Genomic DNA, 23,702 nt, shown 5'->3' with positions numbered 1-23,702 from the left:
GTCTCAACAAATTCACTGCGGGAAATCACATGAATCATTTTTCAGAAGATTTGAAGGAAAAGTCGATTTGCCAGATCTACTCTGTGATTTATTTTTTTTCAAGGCGACATATACTATATTCGTTGATAGAATTAATTCTATATGAGGAAAGTTTAGAAAATGACTAGATGTGGATCTAAATGACGTGTTGGGTTACTTTGATTATGTAACGAAAAATAAATGAAGTATTGATAATATTGATGATTGATGATTTTCTCATTTTATGTGAATGATAAATTCATGAGCAAAGAATAAAATATACATGTAAAATATATAAATAATTTTATTATTTTATAATACACTGTCCTATCTATATTACAAATATACAAAATTTTATGTACATTTACAGCTCGAGGGGCCTGTGCCCCATCGGAGCTCTGAACAAACAAGAAGAGTAGCGAAGAATAATTTTCCATAATTCTTTTTCATTCTCATTAAATTTTTTTTTTACTTTGCATTTCAATAAACACGATCGTCGGCTCAACGACTGCCCGTTAAGAAAGAGAAAAATGGTAATTCGTTGTGATACAAGATACGAGGAGTATGCTGATTCTTGCACTAATTACGTTTTTTTTAACTACGAAAGCTATCACGATTTTTTTTTCATTTTTTTTCTTTTCAAATGTAGAAATGGCTATTAAATTGTAATCGGCAAATGGCATTATGTGTACTCCAGCGCAATAGTAAGAATTTCTTCATGATCATAAGTAGATAGAATAGTCTCAATACTCTGGAATCCTGCAATCAGAGAAAAAAAAATGCATGAGTATTATGGACTTGAAGGAAACTCATTAAACTCGCGGATAATGATAAAAAAAATTGCGAAAGATCAGCACAATTCACTTTTTCTAATGAGAAGAACGAGGTACGGTGAATGTGCGATAGGTGGAAGGTTTTCAGTCCTCAAAATGAATCCTCAATATTTTCCAAATGAAATCAGATGATACAATTTATATGAAGTCTATGACATATTGAAATTTAATGGGTGAACTCTGTAATGAAAGACTCATCTCAATAGCGATGTGGTAAAGCGAGATAAATTGACTTATCTGTCAGTCGAGTTTTTGAGCGATATCACCAAACCCAAGAGAGATAGTGGAATTTTTGTCGTGACATTTGTTGTAGCTCTCGATTCGCTCCCCAAACAAGGTTTCAATTAAAATATTGCGATTTCCCCTAGATTTTGAGATACCCATCAATAATTGGCCAATAGTCACAATTGACTTATCTCGATTTATCACTTGACTACTGATTTAAATAGTGTTTAGTATTTTTTGAATCATTTTGAGTCTTCCCAAGTAAGTTACACCACGACCGGTTCCTCCAGATAGAGAGAAATTGCAAAAAATTGAAAGAAATTGAATTGAGCGAACCGTATTTGAATCTCGCGCCTAAAAATGGTGCTTATATCAGCAAATAAATAATAGATCATAAGTGATCACCGTCGCGTTTCCATCCGGAGACAGTAAAAATTAATAAATAATGGTTATATTCTACTTTAGATAGATTTTATTCTGACTTTTAGTGAATTTTAGCCTGCGAATCCTATAATTTTCCGGAAATAACAAATATTTTAAAACATGTGGTAAATGTTCCCCTATCGGTGTAGTAATTTTTACTCTAGTGGCACAATAATTTCCATTTTTACCAAAATCAAAGTGGAATTAAAATCATTTTCTCACCCAGAATAAAATGTAACCCTTATATATTTTGACTCATGTCTCAATTTTTAATGATTGTAGGATGCTTTTTATGGATAATTTCTCACCGCCAGTCTACCCCTCTCCCTCTTCCAAAAATTTACTTTAATATTTGAACGCCGAAGAATTAGAAACGATATCTCCATTGCCTTCCCAACAACTTTTCCCTCCAATATACCGATTTGCAGTTGAGCGTTACCAACGTCTCCAATAAAACTAGAATATCCAAAAACTCACTTTCTCTTCCGTGATATCCAGAGACTCCATACGTGGATAAAGTCCGATAATACCTCTGGCTAGGATTCACATCTGAAACAAAAGGAACAGTACGAAATTGAATCGAATCTCTTTCTCCAGCAAAACCGCTCTACTTTTATACATCTACAATTCTTTTCATTTCCCATTTCATTTCTCTTCCAACACCAATATCCAAGACCACCGACGGGTGCAAAGGGTAGAAACAATCTTCACAAACGAAACTCTATTTCGTAATGAAGAAAGGTTCAACGGAATTCCATCATGAGAGAAAAATTCCGGTCTTTCCGTCGGTTTGGAGAATGAAACCTCCGGATGGTCGAGGAAAAATCCACAGGACGCTCCGGAATTCCTTATACTGTAATAAAAATCTACCTCCTCCCTCATCCTCTACCCCCTCTCTTTCTCTACCACACATGCGTTCAACTTTCAGCACGTAATCACACCCGCGAGATATACCAAAGTTACAGGAGAAAAAAAAAGATGAGATTCTTGTTTTCCTTCACGTATTTCCCCATCGGAAATTTTCCCCTATGTATTACACATGTATGTGCACTATTCTTACTCTTGTATTTGACCACGATTCCAGCTGTCGCAGCTTCGATCGCCCTGACGCCCCCTCCCCCCCGCCCCTCTGCATTTACGATCCTTGAATTACGATCCCCAGGTTTCTGGGGGACAAGAGGGTGTGTCGAGAAACGTTTCAAAGCAGCGTAAAATATCACATTCTACGTACCTCAATTTTACGGTTTTTTGAGAATTGGTAAATACATCAGAGGTTCCGGTGAAAGGGTGAATTCGTGCAACAGCAGATTTTTATTGGACGCCGGAAAAATCGTTGGACGATTTATGGATTACTTTGTCATTTAATGGTGTACACCAATTTGTTATTTACGCTTGGCGTGGGTATGAACCTATTTCCCTGAGAATAAGTCCCAGAGAGAGAGCGAGAGAGGATAGTCTAACTGGTGTGGCTGGACTTGGCGCTTTCACATGAACTTTTATGTGATCTCGTCACCGTTGTTTTCTACCATCAAATGCAATTTTCCACTTCATTCTTCTCCACTTCTTCTGTCCAATCCCACATTTATCCTCTTGCATTGCTATTTCTCACTTCTCAATCCCTCGGAATCTTCTCGACTGATCCCCGCGAAAATTATGATTTTTCTGTTTCAATGAAACTGTGTTTCCAGCCCGATTATTGTTACCGTAAAAAAGAAAACCATTTTTTTTTATTGTGGGAACACAGACATTTTTTGGAGTTTTCTGTTTATCAACTCAGCTCTCAATCAAATATCCAAAATCAGAGGTAATGTGTGAGATTAAGAATCGCTTACTCGTCAAGAGGTAATGAAAAATTTTGTTGAAAAATATGAAACGCTCAAGAGTTAAAACGTACAACTTATTATAAAAAAAAGCTCTTTTTCTGTGGTTATACGGAAAAAATTGAAAATTTTAACGCAACTGGAGGTACCTCTCAATTATGAAAATTTGAAAAAATGAAAGTAAATCAAATTTCACAAGTTATCCGATATATCCTTTAATTACTACATTCACAGAGTAATTTTTAATTTGATATTCACTTCATGTAATCCCTCCACTAAATTCAATATTGGAAGGATGAATTTCGCAACTCGTGTGAAGTGACAAAAGCCCCAATCCACCGATGACAAACGCTCAATTTTTTCAATTAGAATCCATCAATTGAAACATATTCTCTCCCACATTTTGACACGCAAATATAATTGCTCTTTCCAGAGACCGAGAGGGGGGAAAATTTTTCCAGAAAAATGAATTAAAAAACTGAAAATTCAAACTATTTTCGAGAACACCCAAACTATCGATATATATGAAGTGTGTCACCCTTATTCCTCATTAGTTTGATTGTCTGAGATGGCTAATTTCAATCCAGAACTCACCATAATTTTTATAATTTCAGTCTCGTCCAAGAAAAATACCAAAGTGATCACCCTATGCTGCTGGAATAAACATCAGCGCATGATTTCTTTTCAACTGTAAGCCATTAGAAAACACAGGACAACCCTTATTTGAAACCCCTTCACAATAAATTCCTCTCGTAAATAATGTTTCGTGTGTCTCCTGCCCTCCAGAGCCACTTCTAGACACCAACTCTTCTCAAAACAGTGTCACCCTATTTTTCATAGTTTTTTCACTGAATTGTCGTCAGTTAAAACCCGTAACCTGAATTCTCCAGCACTGTTGACCCGTTCCCCTTGCAAACCCCGACAAAATTCAATACAAAGGAAATAGAATTTTCGCATCGCGTGAAATATCGAATTCTCCAATCCATTGACGAGAAAAAAGGACTGTGCCAGCTACAATCTACACCCAGTAATTAAAAAAAATTCGGATCAAAGGCAAAAAGTTTCACAATAATAAAGCTTGAGTACAACATTGACAGGTGGAATGAACCTCCCCCATTTCTCATTTCATTTCTTTTCCACGATCAAAGTGCCATAGATTGAAAAGCCGATATTTTTCAAGAGTCCCAGTGGCATAAGCACAGGGAGAGGACAGCTGTAACGACTGTAGAAGCTATAACCCAAGTGCCACCAATCGAGAGAGATAGAGAGAGAGAGAGAGAAAAAAAGAGGGAGAGAGACAGTGAGAGAGAGCCGCCAAGTCCAACACAAAAAAGAAGAATAAAAAAAAATTGAGGGAGAAAAAAAAAGGAAAAACACCCGAAGAAAAAAAAGTTAATGGAATTTGTGTAAGAAAAACCCCCGGGGGATATTCCGTCGCAAATATCAAAGAGTAGCCCAATTATTGTCGAAGTGATCTCTTTTGCTCTTTATATCCCAGAACGTATACATCGCTTGAGCGCATTTCTGTCCAGTCAAAGGCGTTAATGCTCTGAACGAACGAAGAGCACAGAACTAGAGATGGGTGCAAAAATATTAAATGAAAGGAAACGAAAAAACACTTGAAAAAGGGGGGAAAAAATATCCAACCAATACAGTCCTGGGAATGACTAGAAGAAAATGCCCGGGGAGTCCCTGGCGTGACGGTAGATAATCGTGAATCAACGAGGAAACGCGATGAACAAAGCGTCGACTAAGTACCTCGTCAGCGGGTGTAATTTTTTCCCCTCTCCCTCTTGTCGTCGACCGAGAAGGGGAACAACTCTCGAAAGAAGAAAAAAAGTTGAATTGTCCCATCGTCCGTGTTGGCACATGGCTTACTAGATATAAAAAAAAACTGAAGGACAGAAACTATGAGAAGACCGAGAGACCGCCTGGAGGGTAAGAAGAGGACGTGGTAATTTGTAAACTCGACGTGTGAGAAAAGTGGGCAAAACTTATAATAGAATCATCTTTTCAGCACGACCTGTCTCCAACAAGGTCACTCACTGAACCACCAGGACTTCATGGACAAGGACTATAGTAGTCCATTTGGATGCCATTGTCATCTTTCCTTTTATTTTCCCGGAAAAAAAAAAATATATATATATACACCTAGTTATCCTGTTCCACCAGGCAATGGAATATGCGACCGTAAATTCGACAGGACTATTATTCAAAAGGTGAGGCTTATACGCAGGTTGAGAGGATGCGCTTGGTGAGTGGGAAGCTGAAGATCCTACGAAGATGCTGGATATTTTCGTGAGAGGGAGGAAGAGAGAGGGGAAAAGAAAAGGAGAAAATCTTGGGTTTGATGGCGACGAGGGGGCGGGGGGGAGGGAGGGAGAGGAAGCCCTTATTGAAAACAGGCTCAACGGCCGAGACCCATTATTCCACCAGCATCACGGTCCATTGTGCCAAGGCGTGAGGCTGTAGAGTGAGCATCTGCCTGTGTCTATCGGTGTCTTTGTCTCTTTTGCTCCGCTGATTTTCTCATCCTTTGGCCATATTCTATACGCATGTATGCACGCGATCACTCGTGTTCTTCGTAACTTTAACAATTCGAAATACTTTTTTTCTCTTCTCGTCTGAGGGACTTTTCGACACGCATTCCTGTTGGTTATTGAGGATGCGTGAGGGTGATATTATGGCTTGTCACATGTGATCAATTTATTGGGAGTAGTGATGATTAAGTATCAGTCATTGTTCGGAGAGAAATATTCAATAAAAATTACGTTTTTTTCGGGATTCCTGAGCAACATTTAGTGGGGAAGATTTTACCGAAACTTTACGTCATTTTTACTGAATATTTTTAAAAATATCTACTTACAAACATCGACTAATAGAATTACACCATTTGACGGGACGTGGTATAAGACACTGATCATTTTTATAAATTCCGTCGGTCAGGTGTTGGATATAAAAAAAACATTATCCAGTCAAATTAAGTTCATGACAATCGGAATTATTTAACTGTGAGTTTCGGCTCTTGGTGGAATTCTATTAGCGAATATCTGTATCGGAAAAAGCACTCTGCAAATACCACACGAGCTCCAAAATTATCTGGCATTTTTCTACAGACAACTAAAGTCGTCAAGTTTTTCAGAAAAACATTGTTAATCTGAAAAACTTGACTCCTTGATTTGCTTCCAAGGAAGCTATCGGGAAATGGCCGATAATTTCGAAACTCTTATGGTATTATAAGTGAATATTTCCTTCTGTATGGGGGGAGAGTGTTGCATAGAGTGGGAGGAAAAAAAACTAGTGATATTTTTCGATTTTTCAACAAAAATCATTTTTAAACTATTCGGTGATTCACTGTCGGTTCCGTTAACACCGAATCCACTCTCTCATTTAGTAGTTATTATTCATGAAGAAGGGTCAGGAGAGATAGTAACAAATTGGCTTGTCGAAGAATAAATGAGACTCGACGACCAAAGTAAAAAATAAAATTAAGTGTTTGTCTATTCGTAAAATTTATGTTCTTTTCCTTACTTTTAATTTCATATTTCTCCCCTGTCCTTTTCCTTTTTGCTTACTCACCCTCACTTTACGCCCCGAGAGACTTGCCGACACGCATTCCTCTTGTTTATTGAGAATCTATAAAGTTAGCGTTCTAGTAACAGAAAAAAAATTCTCTCTCCATTTTTTTCTCATTTTTTTCAACAAAAGATATTTCCGATCTATTCGGTTATTCTCTCCTCACTTTTATTTACATCGTCGGCCCTCCTTTACAACTTCGAAGTTATCCATGAATGAAGCCCATCGAAAATAATAACAGATTAGACTATTGAAGCGTAAACTAGACTCGACGGTAGAATAAAAGAACCAAATTGAGTGTTTATCTATTGACCGAGCACATGTTCTTTTTGTTTCACTTTTGATTTCACGTTTCTCGACTGCTTTCCCCCTTTTTTTCACATCCCGCCTTCCTTTTCACCCCCACTGTTTACTTTATGACCCTCTCACGGATGTTTATACGACGTGCAAAATCGATTCACCGAGTACAGGGCTTGTCCGGATTTTTTCAATTGTTAAAATGTCGAAAGCAAACGAAGCGATGAAAATACCCAAACCACCCACGCGCGTGTGAATGAGTGAAAAGGAAAATCTTACAGTTATGGAATTGTAGTTTCCTCTATTTCACCGGCTCCCGATAATACGATTACATTGTTTTTGATGGTTCGTCTGGGGGTGAATAAAAAAAATGTCCCTTTGAATAACGAAATACCGAAAATGGTGGATTTATCACGTTTCTATACCGTCGTCTCCCCATTGGTATCGAATTCGAAGGTGATATTTCGTGATATTTGTATTAAGATTGGGAATTGTGATAGCAGAAAGTGGCAGAGAAATCAATTAATGCCATGTGACGCAGAAACTTGCAGACTCTACACCCTTTTTTGGCCTTTCTCCCCCCCCCCCCCCACTGCCGCCGCCCTCGGGGCAAGTTCCTCTCTCCTTATCGCTCTCCCTCACTGCGGCAATTCCGGAATTTAATTCACGTCACGTTTTCCCCAGTGTGCTGATTGATAGATTGATTGTATTTCCAAATTCTCGGTGATGCTGCACCTTATGGTGCCTCTTTTATTTTTTTTCTTTCGTTATCTATCGTAGCCTCATCTTCTCCTAATTATCTCGGGCTTCGTGCTGAGACTGGCTGAACTAGCTAACGAGGAAGGGGAAATTGATTCTTCATTCTGTGTTGTTTCCTGTCTTCTCCCCTTAGCATTAATTTTTTCCTCGTCTTCTGTAGTTTATTGACTTTATCAACAATTTGCGGGTGATCAGGTTCCTCATCAGAGGGATGTACAAGTTGACCGTAATATGATTAGGATGTAGTTTGAGGTGAAACGTGTGTGATTAGATATGAAATTAGAGATATTCGTGATGGACTTTGATGATGAGTTTTAGAGGATTATGGAATAAATTATATTACATAATAATTTTGATGGAAATTTCATTGAATTTCGGTCATTTCAGGAATTCCAGTGCAATTATTTCAGGGAAGTTGTGGGAATACGTGAACATTCCATAGATTTTTGAGGCGAAAATCCCTTTGATCCGCCAACGAATGAAAAGTGCGGGAGAATTCGTGTTTTAATCGAGATATAACACACGTCGGGTAATTTTATTTTGTGTTATACGATAAAATGAATTAAATGTTCCTTTCCTGCAACTAATGAACCGACTTTCCATAAAATATTCGCCAATAGTACGCAATTCACAAAACAATGACAAAATTACTTGAACTTTCCCATAAATCACCGTTGCTCCTTTCGCCCAATTAATATTGATATTCGTAACGGTTTTACGCGAATGAAAGCTCCGTCAGAATCAAACAGCAAACTATAATAAACCCCCAGACTGCATTTTTCCCCGCCATCATTCTCTTCATTCTGCAACTTCCGTTTACCATTGAATCATATTTCAAACATTCTTCAGCTAGCACTCGCTCGCTTCCAATACAAAAACTCGTGCGCAAAAGTTTTTTGGATAGCTCATTCCCATGGAATGTTGTTTGCTTGAACCCCGTTGAATGCGAATGGGATTCCTCCAGAATTCCCATTTTCCTTGGTATGAAATTTTCAGAATGCTCTTACCCATTTCAACTACACCAGACAGACAAGATACACGTGAGACTAAGAAAATGAAGAAGGAAAAGTCTCACAGCCGAATGAAATGTACCAGAGGTACAGTTACCAGCAATTTGTTCGAATATGTGAGGAATAAAAAAAAACTGAGAAACACGAATCACCGAGCTTGAAATATCATAGGTAAAAAATCCAATTTCTCACGTTTCTATTCTCATTAATATCGATTTTTCTCGTAACCATTGAGTAATAAATGCACATGTCATTAATTAACTCTCGGCCGGTCATAAATGTCTCCATTGAATCGAGCGTTAGTCATTCATTATGAAAACTTCCATTAATCCATAGAACTGCACTTTCAGCATAAAGTCCACACCTTTTTATACCAACCTCAACTATTTCCAACTGCTGAGAACGATTCAAGCCTTCATACACCACCGCATTCCCCTCGTATATAAATGAACCCTTCAATAAAATCTCTCTCCATTAATGAAAAAAAAATCTGAAATCTCTTCACCGTAGCCCATCGACCATGCACTAAGTTAGTTACAAGAGTTAACTTTCTCATGAATCATGAGATAATCCAATTTGGCCTTCAATTATCGAGTCGGTGGAACTGCGGTATTTAATCGATTGCATTGCATCAATCCACTCGATGCAGTAGGTATAATATCGATTTTGGCGGGAAACTTTACTCGTCTACAATTTCCTCTCGAGCCGTTCCTCAGCAGTCGCCCTCAGCTGAAATTAATTGAAAGTCGTACAGACTCCCCAGAGCCATAACATCTTCCAATAAGTCCCATATCATCCCGACGAACCTCAAAATCCGATGATACAACAAATCGCCTTGTAATGGTACCGCAATTAATATCCTGACGACTAAAAATTAATTAATTTTGCCCCTTCAGCATTGAAAAAAAAAAAAATAAGTATCTCAAAAGACCGAATAGGTCGCTCCACTTGATCTCCATTGATTTCGAAAGCTATTGAGCCTCACAAATAAGCATAGAATATAAAAGGCACCCGAATCCAATGCCCCTCAACAAGATGACAGAGGAGCCGCGCATGAAATAGCTAGTTTTTTTTTCTCACCGCTGCAACCTATCGACAATATCCTAGTACTCCACGACAATAAGTCCGGTCCCCATTGTGCGTGAAAATGAATTTTTTGCGTAATCCCAAAGAGGCCCCACAAATGGGGGCGTATCGATGCAGCTTATCGATGGCTGAGCCGTTAATGGAAACGAGACCGCGTGCAGATGCTCAAGTTTGATGCAAAATAGAAAATTAAAAAATCCCTTCACCCCCTCCCTTTCAACTGCAATAACCACCATTCTCCAGTCGTATGAGACACACGTGCTTTTACCCAACAGCTTCAAGCATGCGCCGGCGATCTGTCATTCGTTTGCAACATTGCGTTGGCGTGACACATCTCATAAAATAAAGCCACGAAAAACAGGCGGAACGAAAAAAAAAAAAAAAAAGTAGCCGAGAGTCACTAGGGCGATATGTAACAATCCCCCGGCTTATTCGCTCTATTTTTCCCACACCTTCGTCCCTTCACCCTGAATTCACCCGCCGTCCGATAAAATTCGTGGTAGGAAATTTGTCATGCTCACGGTTCATTGGATAATCCACGTAAAATTTATAGATCAACGTACGAGACGGCTCTTTGTTTTTCCCCCTGAGTATATCATAGGAATATCATACAATCGATACATAACGCCCGAGCTGATAAAAGTAATTGGAATATACCTGAATACCCATGAACGTATATGTAGGTATTAATTTATATGGTTAGTGGTAGCTACTCGGCAACTCTATAAAGGTGAGAATCGAACGGGAAAAGCTATAGTTGATAGTCCAATGGTCCCCTGCTCACCTGCCTCCCTCTGTACCACAGCTCCACCTTACCGCCCCCTCCCCCTCGACCCTGCACCACCCAGAGGCAAAACAGCTCGTATATTCCATCATATCTGATTTCCCTCAGAAACTCTCAGTATCTCTCTTCCACCAAGTCGCACTATCCACCCCCCCCCCTCTCCCCCCGGTGGTGTGCAAATGTTGTGAGAAATCAGAGATAGAAGTGAGGTAGTGCAAGTGCATCATCTGTGAAATATAATTGTACACCTCGTCGCATCGTTCAGGTAGCGACCTGTCGATTTCATCGTACAATATTTTCTGCTCCATAAAATACATTCTCGTTAAAGGGGAAAAAGTGAGTGAGTGAGTAAGATAGCGGAAGAGCCTGGAGGTATTATATTTTTTTCAAGTACCTCTCAACGCGTTGTTTATTACATATACATTCATGATGATCTGATTTTCCCGTCTTACACGATCAAGCATGCAATTCATAATCTGATATTCAGGATCAGTGAATCCTCGAGGGTAATATTTTGTATTAACATAATTCATAAGATGTGTTGGTTGCGATATGTCTGGTTGGATACGTTAACACCCAAAAAATAATGATTGAGTAATTGGGTGGTAAAATATAAAAGACGAAAATTTACCTGATTTATGATCCTATGCCCACAGATGTTGTGTTGGCGGTGGTGGTGGTGGTGGCAGTGGTAATGGTCGATCCAATACGGGTATTGGCGATACATCGGGCATCGCAAATTTAAGTTTTTGCCAGAATAATTTATCACCCCATACGAGTACAGTGTGAGATGAGATTCTTTTTCTAAGATCAGCATCAAGATCACGTGGACAAACACCACCGACAAGTAGGAGTATGACTGATCTACCTTTGCCCCTGAGTGCCTCTCTCAGAGCTGATTTAAATTCAAATCTCGCCCATTCGCCGTGCAAAAAATTACGTGATAAAATGAGAATAGTACGTCTCGAGGAGTCAGCAGCTTCAGCAACGGCATCAGCAACGTTAGCACCAGTACCCAAGTCTCGATAATGTAAACACAAACGATAGGATGACTCGAGACCGGGTACTAATACCCTTGATACAAAGTTTTCATCGACTGCTGAGTAAGATATATAAGCGTCAAATGGCTTTTCACGATCCTCGAATGCAGCAGTTTTGTAGCAAGCACGAAGACCACATCTACTTGCTGCCCATGTTCTGATAGTTCTACGATGTCGAAATGCACCACAGAGTAATGCTACCATTGCAAAGAAAAGTACAGCTGTGGCCAGTAGGAGTGGTAGATATGCCTCCAAGGGACGCGTCTCAATAGCTGATGTTGTACCTCTCAATGCTGCACAGTTTATTACGGATCCATTGGCTGGAAGCGTTATCGGCATACCAAGTGCACACGTGACTCGTTTCCAATCGCTGATCTTAGCTGAATTTTTTGACATCCAGTCACGCACATGATCAAGATATGTACACTCACAGCTCCATGGATTATTTGAAATGCTAATATCGACTAGATATGGATTCTGGGCGAGTTGCCACAGGGCAAATGTACCGAGACGATTGTTGTCCAATCTGAGGACTTCCAATTGACGTAATTCCAGAAATGTTCCGTTGTCGATGTGCGAGAGCAGATTATTCTGGAGGTAGAGCTCCTTTAGATTCTCCAATGGCAGTAATTCAACCCCATTTAGTTGGGCAATCTTATTGTTCTCAAGATGAAGGACAATGAGACGCTTAAGACCACTGAATGTGTGATTGTGAATGGCAATAATGTTGCTGTCGTTGACATACAGTACCTCGAGATTTTTACGTCCAATGAACGAGTGCGATGTCAGCTCACCAAAGTTATTGCCATCGAGGTAAACCTCAGTGGCGTCCATCGGAAGTCGTCCGGGTAGACTTTTATACCCTGAGTTCGAGCAATCAACGACATTAGCTGACCATGATTGATCGTGGTAGCACGTGCAGTTGGTTGGACAAGTCATCTCACAATCACATGCATCAAAGTCACAGCAGTGACAGAGGGCAAAGCAGTGTGTTTTGTACGTACAGAGAAATTGTGGTGGTTTAGCATCGAGGAGGGGTATGAAAGAACGATGTCTATCATAGGGGAGTCGACAATATACTGATTGGAGGTCCATGACCTTTGGATGCTGTCTCAGGGGCAACCAATTTATCCTCTGAAGCCATTCGAGCATACAATCACAAATGAAAGGATTTCCGCCGATGTAAAATTCTGGTAATGGACGATTCTCGGATACTTGTGCCAACTGGAATACTGAAAGATCCATCTTGACTATCTGATTCGCGTATAGATCAACTCGGGTGAGATTCTCCTTGTCGTGAAAAGTCTTTGGTTCCACTGTGTGAATCAAGTTGTCATTGACAAAGAGAAGCTCTATTGAGTCGGGCACTGATTTTGGGTGGATTTTCGTCAATTTATTGAATGATATATCGAGTGTCTGGAGATGAAAACCCACTGGTGATGTACCAAGATCGGTGATTTGGTTTTTATGAAGATCTAACCACTGTAGACGCGGTGGTAAAATACTGTAATCAAAATGTCTTATCATATTATCAGACATGTTGAGCCACAGGAGACTTGGTGCATCAGCGAATATACCAGATATATCCTGCAGAAAATTGGCATCCAATCTTATCGCCTGTATTGCCAAACTTCCAGAAAATGCAGCATGCTCAACATAGTCTATTTGATTTCGTGCTAAATTGAGGATTTGCAGTGCTGGTAATTCAGCGAGTGCCTCTTTTGTCACGTTGACAATTTCATTACCAAGCATACGTAATCCGTATAAACTGGACATCCCTCGAAATCCAGGTTTCTCAAGTTTTTTTATTTGGTTCTCACCAAGATCCAGTGTTTTCAGCATACGCATATCTTTAAGAGCAACGGGAATTGCTTCGAGATTGTTTCCGGATAAATTGAGGTCCTGCATGCTGGAACAATTTCTGAAAGCATCTGGATGGATACCTTCGAGCAAATTTGAATCCAACGAGAACAATGACATGGCAAATAGACCATTCAATGAATATGCGTCTAAGTAAGTAAGTTTATTGTGTGCCAAATCCAGTGTGTGAAGATTACTCATTGGTGAGAATGTGTCAGCAGGTATTGTATCAATCTCATTGTGATGTAGATTGAGTATTTGTAATGTGTAGAGATCTTTGAAGAGCGCTGGATCGACTTTAACAATTTTATTACGCGATAGATCCAGCAGTACTAGACGAATCAACCCAGCAAATGTTCTACCATTGAGCCAGGAGCTTGTCAATGTATTCCTTGATAGATCCAGAGTGACAAGTTGATTCATGTCAGCCACGAGACCCGGTGCTAGTGCACTGATCGAATTGTTCTGAAGCCGCAATTCCTTGAGTGTATTCGTGGCATCCCGGAACATTCCAGCGGGAAGAGCGACAATTCTATTACTCGATAGGTCAAACACTTCTAACAATCTTAAGCCTCGTAGTGCACTGTCATCAACCATGCTGATTGCATTACCGGATATATTGAGCGTCCTCAGTCGTTTCAGGGCCGAAAAACCATATGGGGGTAGCACAGATATTTGATTATTCGATACATCCAAAATTTGTATATCCAGGGAACACGCAACCGGCAACACTGTCGATTCTAACTCTCGCTTAGGGTGATTTCCAACATAATCACTGAAACCCAACTCCGTAACGTCCTTCAACATATTCCACGATACATTGAGTGACACTAAATTCGCCAGTGGGCAGAATACACTCTCCGGCAATTGCCAAATATTATTATAGGATAGATCAATTTTTTCAATCAACGGTGTCATGTCAAAGGCACCACGCTCAAGTTCAAGACTGAGCTTGCTCTTTCTATCATTAAGACTTTTAAGCGTTAAATTACGTAAATCCCGAAAACCGTTGAGCATCCTTGCTGGCCAATAAATGAATTTGCATCCAATTAAACGAAGTTCTCGTAGACGCCATAGATGAAGAAAATCTTCGACAATAGTTGCACTTGTACCAGTCTCTGGATCCCAATCCTCACAAATGATATTCATCGTTGTGACATAATCACTCGTAACACGCGATAAATTTGAATGAGGTGAATTATCACTATCGATAAATCGATAAACACAAGTCAATGCAGCATCACTCTCCCAATTGCAGTGCTCAGGTACTTCGAATTTTGGTGGTGGTGCACTGGTAACAGCCAGTACATGACATACACCAAATATCAAACACCAAGTCAGTCTCATGGATAATGATAAGGGTGATATTTTATCAGTGAACTTCATAGTTTGATAATTATACTTCTTGCTCATTATCGTCTGGAATTCTCAACAAATCCACAAGGCTCTCATTACTCAAGTGTTTCTTCCTCTTCCCTTGGTGTTTTGTTACATTCAAGAGTTACATCGAGGTACTAGTGACAACTGCACAATACCACACTTCCTCCTGGTATTCTATAAAAACTAGATGCCCTGTGGCAAGCATCTCGGCACTTGTATTTCCGCTCGTCTGAATTCTCAACCTTGGCTGTGTCCCTCTCGTTGGTTACTCGCTCGATCTCCCTCCTTCTTGTCTATTCAAACCAACAATTGTCCTTCCTTCTTGGAAATTATTCCATGCACGCCTCTTCGCTCCTCTCCTACTCTCATTCGCTGCGCGGAATGCGAAACCGTTTCGCGCTTCACCCTGCAGCTCCCTCCTTTTCTTTTTTAACTCTCGTCTACTTTTACCTTCCCTTCCTTTGTTATTTTTGTATATGCCTTTTCTTATAACTCCTTTTTATCTCATCTCCTTTGTCGTGACCGAGGTAACGTTACTCATACCGTGACCACTATTGTTTACCAACGAAAACCGTTATTGTTGCTTACAAATTTACGACTTTCACTGTGACATATCCAGCGATAGATGACAATGGATCAGTGGATCCAAGGACAGTATCAATAAACACATTTACCGTAATAACCCAAGTGTATGCGATCACTGCGGTCAGGGAGATGAGTGCCATCCATTGTGGATAGAATACGGGAAATTATTCACCCCTGTGCCTACACAAAAGCTCATATATCTTGAATCCAACAGTACATCGCAGTTTACATCACATCACAGTTGTTCAAATCCCTCGTAAATTATTCACGTCAACACCCCAACGACACCTGTCACGCACTCAAGAGCATACAAGAATTTCCGGAAATTCAACTTCACTTATCATCCCTCGATGGTCTCCATTTATCAAGAGATATCAACAATTTTTCAATATTCCAAATGACGTTGTATCGATAAACAGGAACAGGACCTCTACCATCGGAGGCCACCGCACGACTGACGAGAGATTTTCGTGGTCTGTAACTCGACGCAGCGTCCGCCAATCGTCCCGTACACCCCCTTCCCCTTTTCCAAAGTCCCTCTCTCCCTCGTTCTTCTCATTTCTCTCGCTCTTTTCCAAGTGGCGCAGCCGCCTAGTATTCTACCCCGTATAACCGAACAGTATACCCGGTGCGAGTGGCAAGCAACGCCGCTAAGAGGTATATTCGTTGCCGTTGTGGCTCCTGCCACACGGTGTACAACTGCAGGAACCGCTCGCGCATAATAACACTGATGCTACGGCATATACAAATCCTTGAATGACGAATCGAAGGGGATGAGGTCGCATGGCAAGAACTACTGCGCTTTTCGAGGAGAATAATGAAAGGCAATTTTGATCATGTAGTAAACGCTTTGGAGAGTTCTGAAAATTTTGAAAAATCTTTATCCAACAGAGACTCATCAATCTACAAGTCTAGCACAAGCCTTGAGGTCACGCGACAAGAGTATTATCGAAATAATTGACAATGTGCGAGGGTGACAGGAGAAGTGCTCAGTTCGAAGGTCAAGGCCTCTGTGCTCCCTGGTCATCCCACTCAATCCATTCATCCTCTCGGGTCTTCATTTCAGGCCCAATGTCACTAGGGGGTGCCAAAGCCTCATCTTTCCTGCCATGCTTCGGATTTTTGCTTATCGCCGACTGTTCGTTTTTTCATGAAATGAATAAATAGAAAGCAAAAATCAATCTCATTCTCTTCTGAGTGTTTATACTTTAAAGTGAGAAAACATTTTTATGGACTGCAATTGTGAGAAGTGTGAAGTATGGTATTTAGGTTTGATTTTAAGTATGTAGACAAAGTGGAATGAATAGGACTCTTTGAGAGCATGGGACTAAAAGGTCCAGAGTGTTGTTTCTCTTTGTAAATCTAGTTAGTTCCTCTAAGGAGTCGGTACAAAGCAGATGTGTCTTCCAAGCACAATTGAGTTACGTAATAAAGCAGAGAAATAGGTTCAATTATTTCCAGAATTATTATTTCAAGTAACACATTTCCGACACCGACTCAATGCGAAATTTTCCCGTTTTAATCATCTTGGGTGGTGACACTAAAGATTGAATAGGAGGAGATAGACACGTTTTGGCGATCGCAGGGGTTGGACATGGGACATTTTTAATAACGAAATTGTGAAATAATGAGTTTTAAGTACTTTATTCATTAATCGCTCGAAAAACATCCGCTCGTGGCCAATTCCTCACAGGAACTGATAGAAGTATCAAACAGGTACAACACCCTGGACCTCAAGTAACGCCATCCTGATAGATCGTATTCACTCGAGTCGGTTTAGGCTCAAAAAGAGAACATAAACATCATAGCGCTTACTTCTTTGAATTTTTGACTATAAAAATGTCCGTTAATATTGAAAATAGACATACAATTAAAAATATAAGATTAAATTTTGCCTCAGATTATTTCAAACAGAAATTCAACAGAAAGAAATTGGGAAATCAATTTTCTAGGAAAATTCTGGGACGAGGAGTGGTGGAGTATTTAAGTCGGAGAATTATTTGCAAAAAAATTATAATAGTCAATCCACTATATGTTGTATTTAATTAAACCCCATTCTAGTTAGAAGTATTGGAAATATTGTTGACAGTTACGAGAACAAGCGACGCGTTGTAAACGTCTCAGGAAACAACCAAAACACTTGAGCTGTTTATGACCGAAACAATTCAACACATGGAGCAAGCAACAGACAAAAGGGCCTTGTCTTTGGGGCAGACGTCTCATCTGGGAACAATTGAAGGCTAGAGGCATTCTTGAACGGTCACTCGAGCAAACCACATTGGATTAACAAGATGGTTACTCTTATATGGACTCTTTAATTAGAATAAAATATTAAAAACAAAATAAAGATCGAGACGTGTAATTAAATAGAAGGAAATATTTCGTTATAACAGGACTGAAGAATGTGGTAGCGCAGCGGCTGTGAAAAATGTCTGGGCTGCAGAGCACAATTTTTGGTGGTTTTGTAGAATTTTTGATTGATGTGGAGGAACCCAAATTAGTCTTATATTTTCTAGGTCTATACTGTGATGGGAAAAACCTTTTTAGGGACGAAAAGGATGAGAAGTATAAGGCATGTGTTTATTCTTTGTTTCATTTCAGACTAAATGGTTATGTATGAGGGGACCTAGTGAGCGCATGGGGCCTTGTGACCCTTTGTCTTTTTAATCAGTCCCTGCAGGGAATTTTTCAAGAACAAGGCGTCTTCTGAGCACGAAAATGGAAAATGTTTTCACTTATTTACCGATTTTATTATTTTAATTATCCACTTGTCATAGAGTTTTCGATACACATTTATCGCGAATGGTTTCTCGCATATTCAACTTTAAAAAGGAAAGTTTTGTCAAATTATTTTTCATTTGATTTAAACAATTAATGAACAATTTTTTTCATTTCGTTGTTAATAATATATGATTGGAAAATTGGTGAACTTAGGAGAACGCCGTGAATCAAGTCCTCTGGATTTTTTCGCCGGAAACCCGGAGGGACTTACTTCACTAACTTTTTTCAGAGATATTGTCTTGGGATATGTCTTAAGCACTGAGGTTTGGTGGCGAGTTTTTTGTATCGTGGTAGTTCAAGCAGTCAGGGCATTTGCATATTTATATTCACAGCGAAATTTGCAGTCGCATTTTCCAGAAATACTTGAATGCAGATAATAAGAAAAAAGGAAAAAAGAGTGATGCATTTTTAGTAGAATTTGAAAGAGAAGTAATAGAGAAGTTGCTGCAAATTCAAATTGGTTTTCACCCGACGAATAGTGTCTTTTGTCGGGGGAAAGGGACACGTCAGATTTCGTGGCATTTTATATCATGATTCACCCGTTTGCAGCTGAAATTTTGAGGCGGAAAGTCTCATCACTTTTTAAGTCACTAAAAGTTGTATTACCACTTTTTCTTTTAACAGTCTTGTGATTTTTTATATGTATCTTTTATCTGAGAATTTTATCTAGGACCATATTTTGATACTGCCCCAATTAAAATCACCAATTACTTCTCCGATAAATTTCTAATTAAATTTGATTGAAGAGAAAGAAATTACTTCCCTCTAGATATTATTTCAGGAGAAAGCTTCTCCTCAGAGCATGTCCTCTAAATAATCCAATAACATCGAATCATGAAATTATTATGTAACATATGACTTTGGAATTATCGGGAAATAATTTGAATTATAAAATGCGATAATTTGTTTAACATGAAATTCCTCATCCAGAAAAATCAGTGCCAATCAAACCTAATGTTTCATCTCATCGGATAATTTAAAATAATTCAAATAATGTTGACCCAATAATGTGCCCTAAAATTTCAGACAAAATTGTAAAGGTGAATGGACCGTTGTTTGCCATCGTCCTTTAGAAGGAGAAGACTTGAATTTTATGCATTCGTTACACCTGTTCCCCGATTGGGTTTGCTCACCAATCGCAGCGCTTTATTCGCGCGAGTCGCTTTTACAACTTGCTCGTTTAAGTTTCGAGTAGCGGACTCTCTCACGCCCCTTCAGTATCTCTCTCTTCCACCTCAGTTGCCCAACTGAGTATATATACAGACATTCCCATCGTTGTATACTGTCGTTCGTTGGAACGAGAAAACCACGAATTTCCTCTGGCAATTCAATTTTCACCTTTTTCCGGCTTTGTTTGTTCCCCTCGGCGTCATCAGTATACACGAAACAGCTGGGAATTGTGAAAAATTGGTTGGTGAATGCAATCACCTGACAACACTGGACTAATTAATTTCGGGTGAATATTTAACTCTCGATTAATTTGGATCATGTTGATTTTTATGTACACGAAATACCACGCAGTACTTGAGGGGGGGGGGGCGAAGGGCAACACTGGGAGGGGATGGGAGGCGAGTGAGGTTACATATTAATCCCCATGTATTGCTTTTTTCAATTGAAAGATTGAACACGATCAATCGCATCGAGTAACGAGGATACCCTTGGGGATTGGCATTGGTGATTGGCTAGTTCCGGCATAACCCACTCCTGTCCGACAAAGTTGAATGCCCCATCTATACCCAACTCGGTGTATAAATGCAGTCATTCGGTGTCACGTGTATATCTACACGACACTGAGTTGCCAAAAAAAATAATAAAAAGAATCGTCAATTCGTTGAAAAAAAAAAAAATGTACAGACCCCGGCAGATCGAAGCGTGATTTCATTTCGACCGGAATTCGTGCCTTGTATTCGTAGTCCCTGTCGGGGAAAAAGTGCCAGCCGAAATTTAAAAAAGTGTGTGTGAGGGAGAGAGAGATAAAAATGGTATTACTAAAAACCTCAATTTATTTCCCGACAAAATTAAAAGCTTCGCCCCACACCGGTGCTTCGAAAAGCAGAGGACATAACGTGCGGTCTCGCCCTGTGAGTTTGAAAAAAATAAAACTACCAGTTAGTGAAAAAAGAAGGGATAAAAAATAGGGAAAATACTGGGAGTAATGTCGTTACATGGAAGTCAGTAAACTGTCGAATCCCCTTCGTTGGACTCCAGCCGTGATCTGGTTATTAAATTTTCAACGACGCACCTGATATAATTTTATTGGCTTCTGTGGGGCCATTGCCAGTATAGAATTTCTCCGGTATATGGTGCGCTGCATGGTGCCTCCCTTTCGCTGTATGTAACCCCTTTCTAACCCCAAACCTACTTGGATTTTCTATCATTCGCTCGCATGCAACCCTAAGCGTCTACACGTGCCGGCAGGCATTCTTAATCCAAATATAAAAAAAATATGTGGAAAGATCAAAGGATTCATTAAAAATCGAAAATCTCATTCTCCTCCCTCCCTCCCATGACAAACGTTCATCCAATTAACAGGAACATTTTCCGCCCATTGGATTAAATAAATACCCCTGTCATTATTTTCCCCGCTGATTCCACCCTTTGTGTGACCAGAGTTGACCCTTAACAGTGGGAAATATTCACCGAATAGTGGGCGGTAACGAATGCATTCGGAGGAATTAAAACAACCCGACAAAGAGATATAGTGCAGAAGTTGGGAGAACAACGCGAAGAGGACATACCATTAGTTTTTATTATAGAAACGTGCTTGCTTTCGATATCGCAGACCTGTCAGATTTGGATGCGTCACAATTTCCTACCGAGCGGCAGTAAAAATTCAAACATTTCCAATCATCTAATTTATTAAATGGTGCGAGGAAAGTTGTAAAAACCAATAGTTTTCCAAAGAAAGAGATTTGAATGAAAAATTGCATTCTGACTGCATAATTGAAATGGTTTAAGCTTTCAGAGTCTCCATGTTTAGAAAATCCATTTTATAAATTTTGAATATGACTAAATTTGCCACTACCCCTAACAGATGGTTTTGTGGGGGAAAATTTACTGTTCGCAAAGGATATCCGTAGCTCTTAGTCGAGTTTCTACGCGATATCGCTGAATCTAACAGAGATACCGGAATTTTTGTAATAACAAAAAAATGTATTAATGAAAATTTCGCTATCTCGCCCCGATTTCGAGATAATCATTAAAAAATTCCTCTACTCGGAAGTGACATCTCTTTTTTCCACTTCGCTATTGATTGACAATTTAAATAATTATCTTCAAATATATAAATCAGTAAATTGATAATAACAATATAATTTTTGTTTTCTCAACTCGAAGCTTGTGATTATTTTCCAGATTAAATTTTCGCAAATTCAAATCTAAATTCAAATGAATGGATTACAGACCAAAGTTATTTCATTGAACTCGTTGATCACTACACCCACAATGTAATTTTTAATTCTACATTCGGACCACAAACAAAACTAACATTCAACGTTTTCTCTCTCTAAAAGAGTTCTATCATAAACTCTTTGATATGCCAATGGGAAAGGACAAGTTTTAATTAAACAGAGAATGGCCGTTTAATCGAGCAAAAGGGATTAATTGCCGAGGGGTTAAAACATCGAGGGGGTCAAAGCAAAAAAAATGTACCTGAAGCACACAGAAAGAGAGGAATGGGAGGGGTGGATTTTCGGGTGAGGGACTCGACGCGCCGCTGTCTCGTCGAATTCTGTCGACGCAGTCGCCCCTATCCGAGTCCTTCTGGATACGCAAAACGATTCGTATAAATATCCACCGACCGCACTTCTCCGCACCCATCCATATAACCAACATCCTCCATCCCTTCCACGTAAAGCCCGCACCCTTATTTCCCTGGCGCTATTTTTTTTATTTCTCCACGTGCACATTCTCGTGAGGCTCTTTTACTTCCAACAGTGAATAAATTAACTGTACCTTGCACCAACGGGCAAATTAAAACAAACGTGGCAATGCTTTACGACGACCTCGGGATTAAACTCGAGGAAATGTAGAAATGTAAGTTACTAACTCCCATGTATATTAGCTAAGGTCATTTCCCTGCCTCAACCCCCTCTTCCTTTATTCACGGCACCAACTTCCCTACAATCTTTATGGCAACTGTCAGGGGGGGCATGATGTAGTTTATCAATGAATCCACGTTGGATTGAATCAATTGTAACTTTGGAATTGTCGAACGGAAACTTTGGAAATGGTGAAATGGTGAATTTATAACGATAATATTTGTCGAGTGGTAAATGAGGTTGGGGGAAAAGTTTGCGATTATTCTGCGGGATTTCAGGCGGATTCTGATATTTCAGAACATTTATGAATTGAAGACTAGTGGGTTAGAGAATAACATGAGGAGAAAAAAGTTTTTGAAAAAAAATTGGATGGGGGTGTGTGGGAGGGGTGGAAATTAGTCAATTAATTTTACTTCAAATTGAGAAAAAAGTTGTGAAAGAATTTCGGTGTTTCACAGACATTTTGCAGGTAAAAGTTATTTTGACAGCAACAGAACAATTCTTCAGCCATTTCTAATGAATTATGGGGCTTCTGATAGCGGTTTCATTCCCTCGATATCAAGGAATTTTTGAGCAGTTGTAGAAATAACTGAGTGTAACTGAAGCACTAGATGAAACGTCGACAGTGTTAATGAAATTGCATATGAATTCAATACTTCACGTGTTTAATTATTCAGAAGGGAAATCAGAGTTGAGGTTGAAGTGTGTGGACGTGTTGAGTATTCTCAAAATTATTAGATGATTAATCTACAAAAAGTGATAATTTTTTTTTATTCATATTTCGTTGGGATTTCCCTAATTTTAACTGATAATAATGTGAGGTAGTGCTGCAATAATAGGTCGGGTCATAAATCAAAAGATGAGGAATTATTTAATCTCGACTGAAATAAAATTTCATGTAATTGCAAAACACATGCAACTGTTCCAAAAAGACTGATGACATTTACACTTCTGGGATACGTTCAGGTCAAAATTGAGTGGGTATTTGCTCGGACCACAGTCCTTCCCTCTGCCTCACTGGATCCAGGTCAATACGTGTTTCATGCAATCCGTTGTTTAAACCGTAACGGTCAAATACACCTGAAAGACTAGTTTTAGGCAAAGTTGTAATGGGTTTTGGATTACAATTTCCATTCAACTTTTTGGAGAGTTATGATGTATCACGGCGGAAAATTCGGATAATAG

General features: G+C 39.4%; 1 protein-coding gene across 1 annotated transcript; it reads right to left on the bottom strand.

Annotated features, from left to right (window-relative positions):
* Window positions 1-304: 304 nt before the first annotated feature.
* On the bottom strand, window positions 305-16,174 carry LOC135168351 (toll-like receptor 6). Its single transcript, XM_064132420.1, has 3 exons — window positions 11,463-16,174; window positions 1,977-2,048; window positions 305-777 (listed from the first exon to the last, which is right to left on the bottom strand). The coding sequence occupies exon 1, from the start codon at window positions 15,142-15,144 to the stop codon at window positions 11,476-11,478; it is 3,669 nt and encodes a 1,222-aa protein (XP_063988490.1). The 5' UTR covers window positions 15,145-16,174; the 3' UTR covers window positions 305-777; window positions 1,977-2,048; window positions 11,463-11,475.
* Between the last annotated feature and the right edge of the window lie 7,528 nt (window positions 16,175-23,702).

This window comes from Diachasmimorpha longicaudata, chromosome 13 (genome assembly GCF_034640455.1).
Source record: "Diachasmimorpha longicaudata isolate KC_UGA_2023 chromosome 13, iyDiaLong2, whole genome shotgun sequence".
Lineage (NCBI taxonomy): Eukaryota > Metazoa > Arthropoda > Insecta > Hymenoptera > Braconidae > Diachasmimorpha > Diachasmimorpha longicaudata.
The sequence above is the reverse complement of the archived record's forward strand: the minus strand, read 5'-3'. Positions and strand labels throughout refer to the sequence as shown.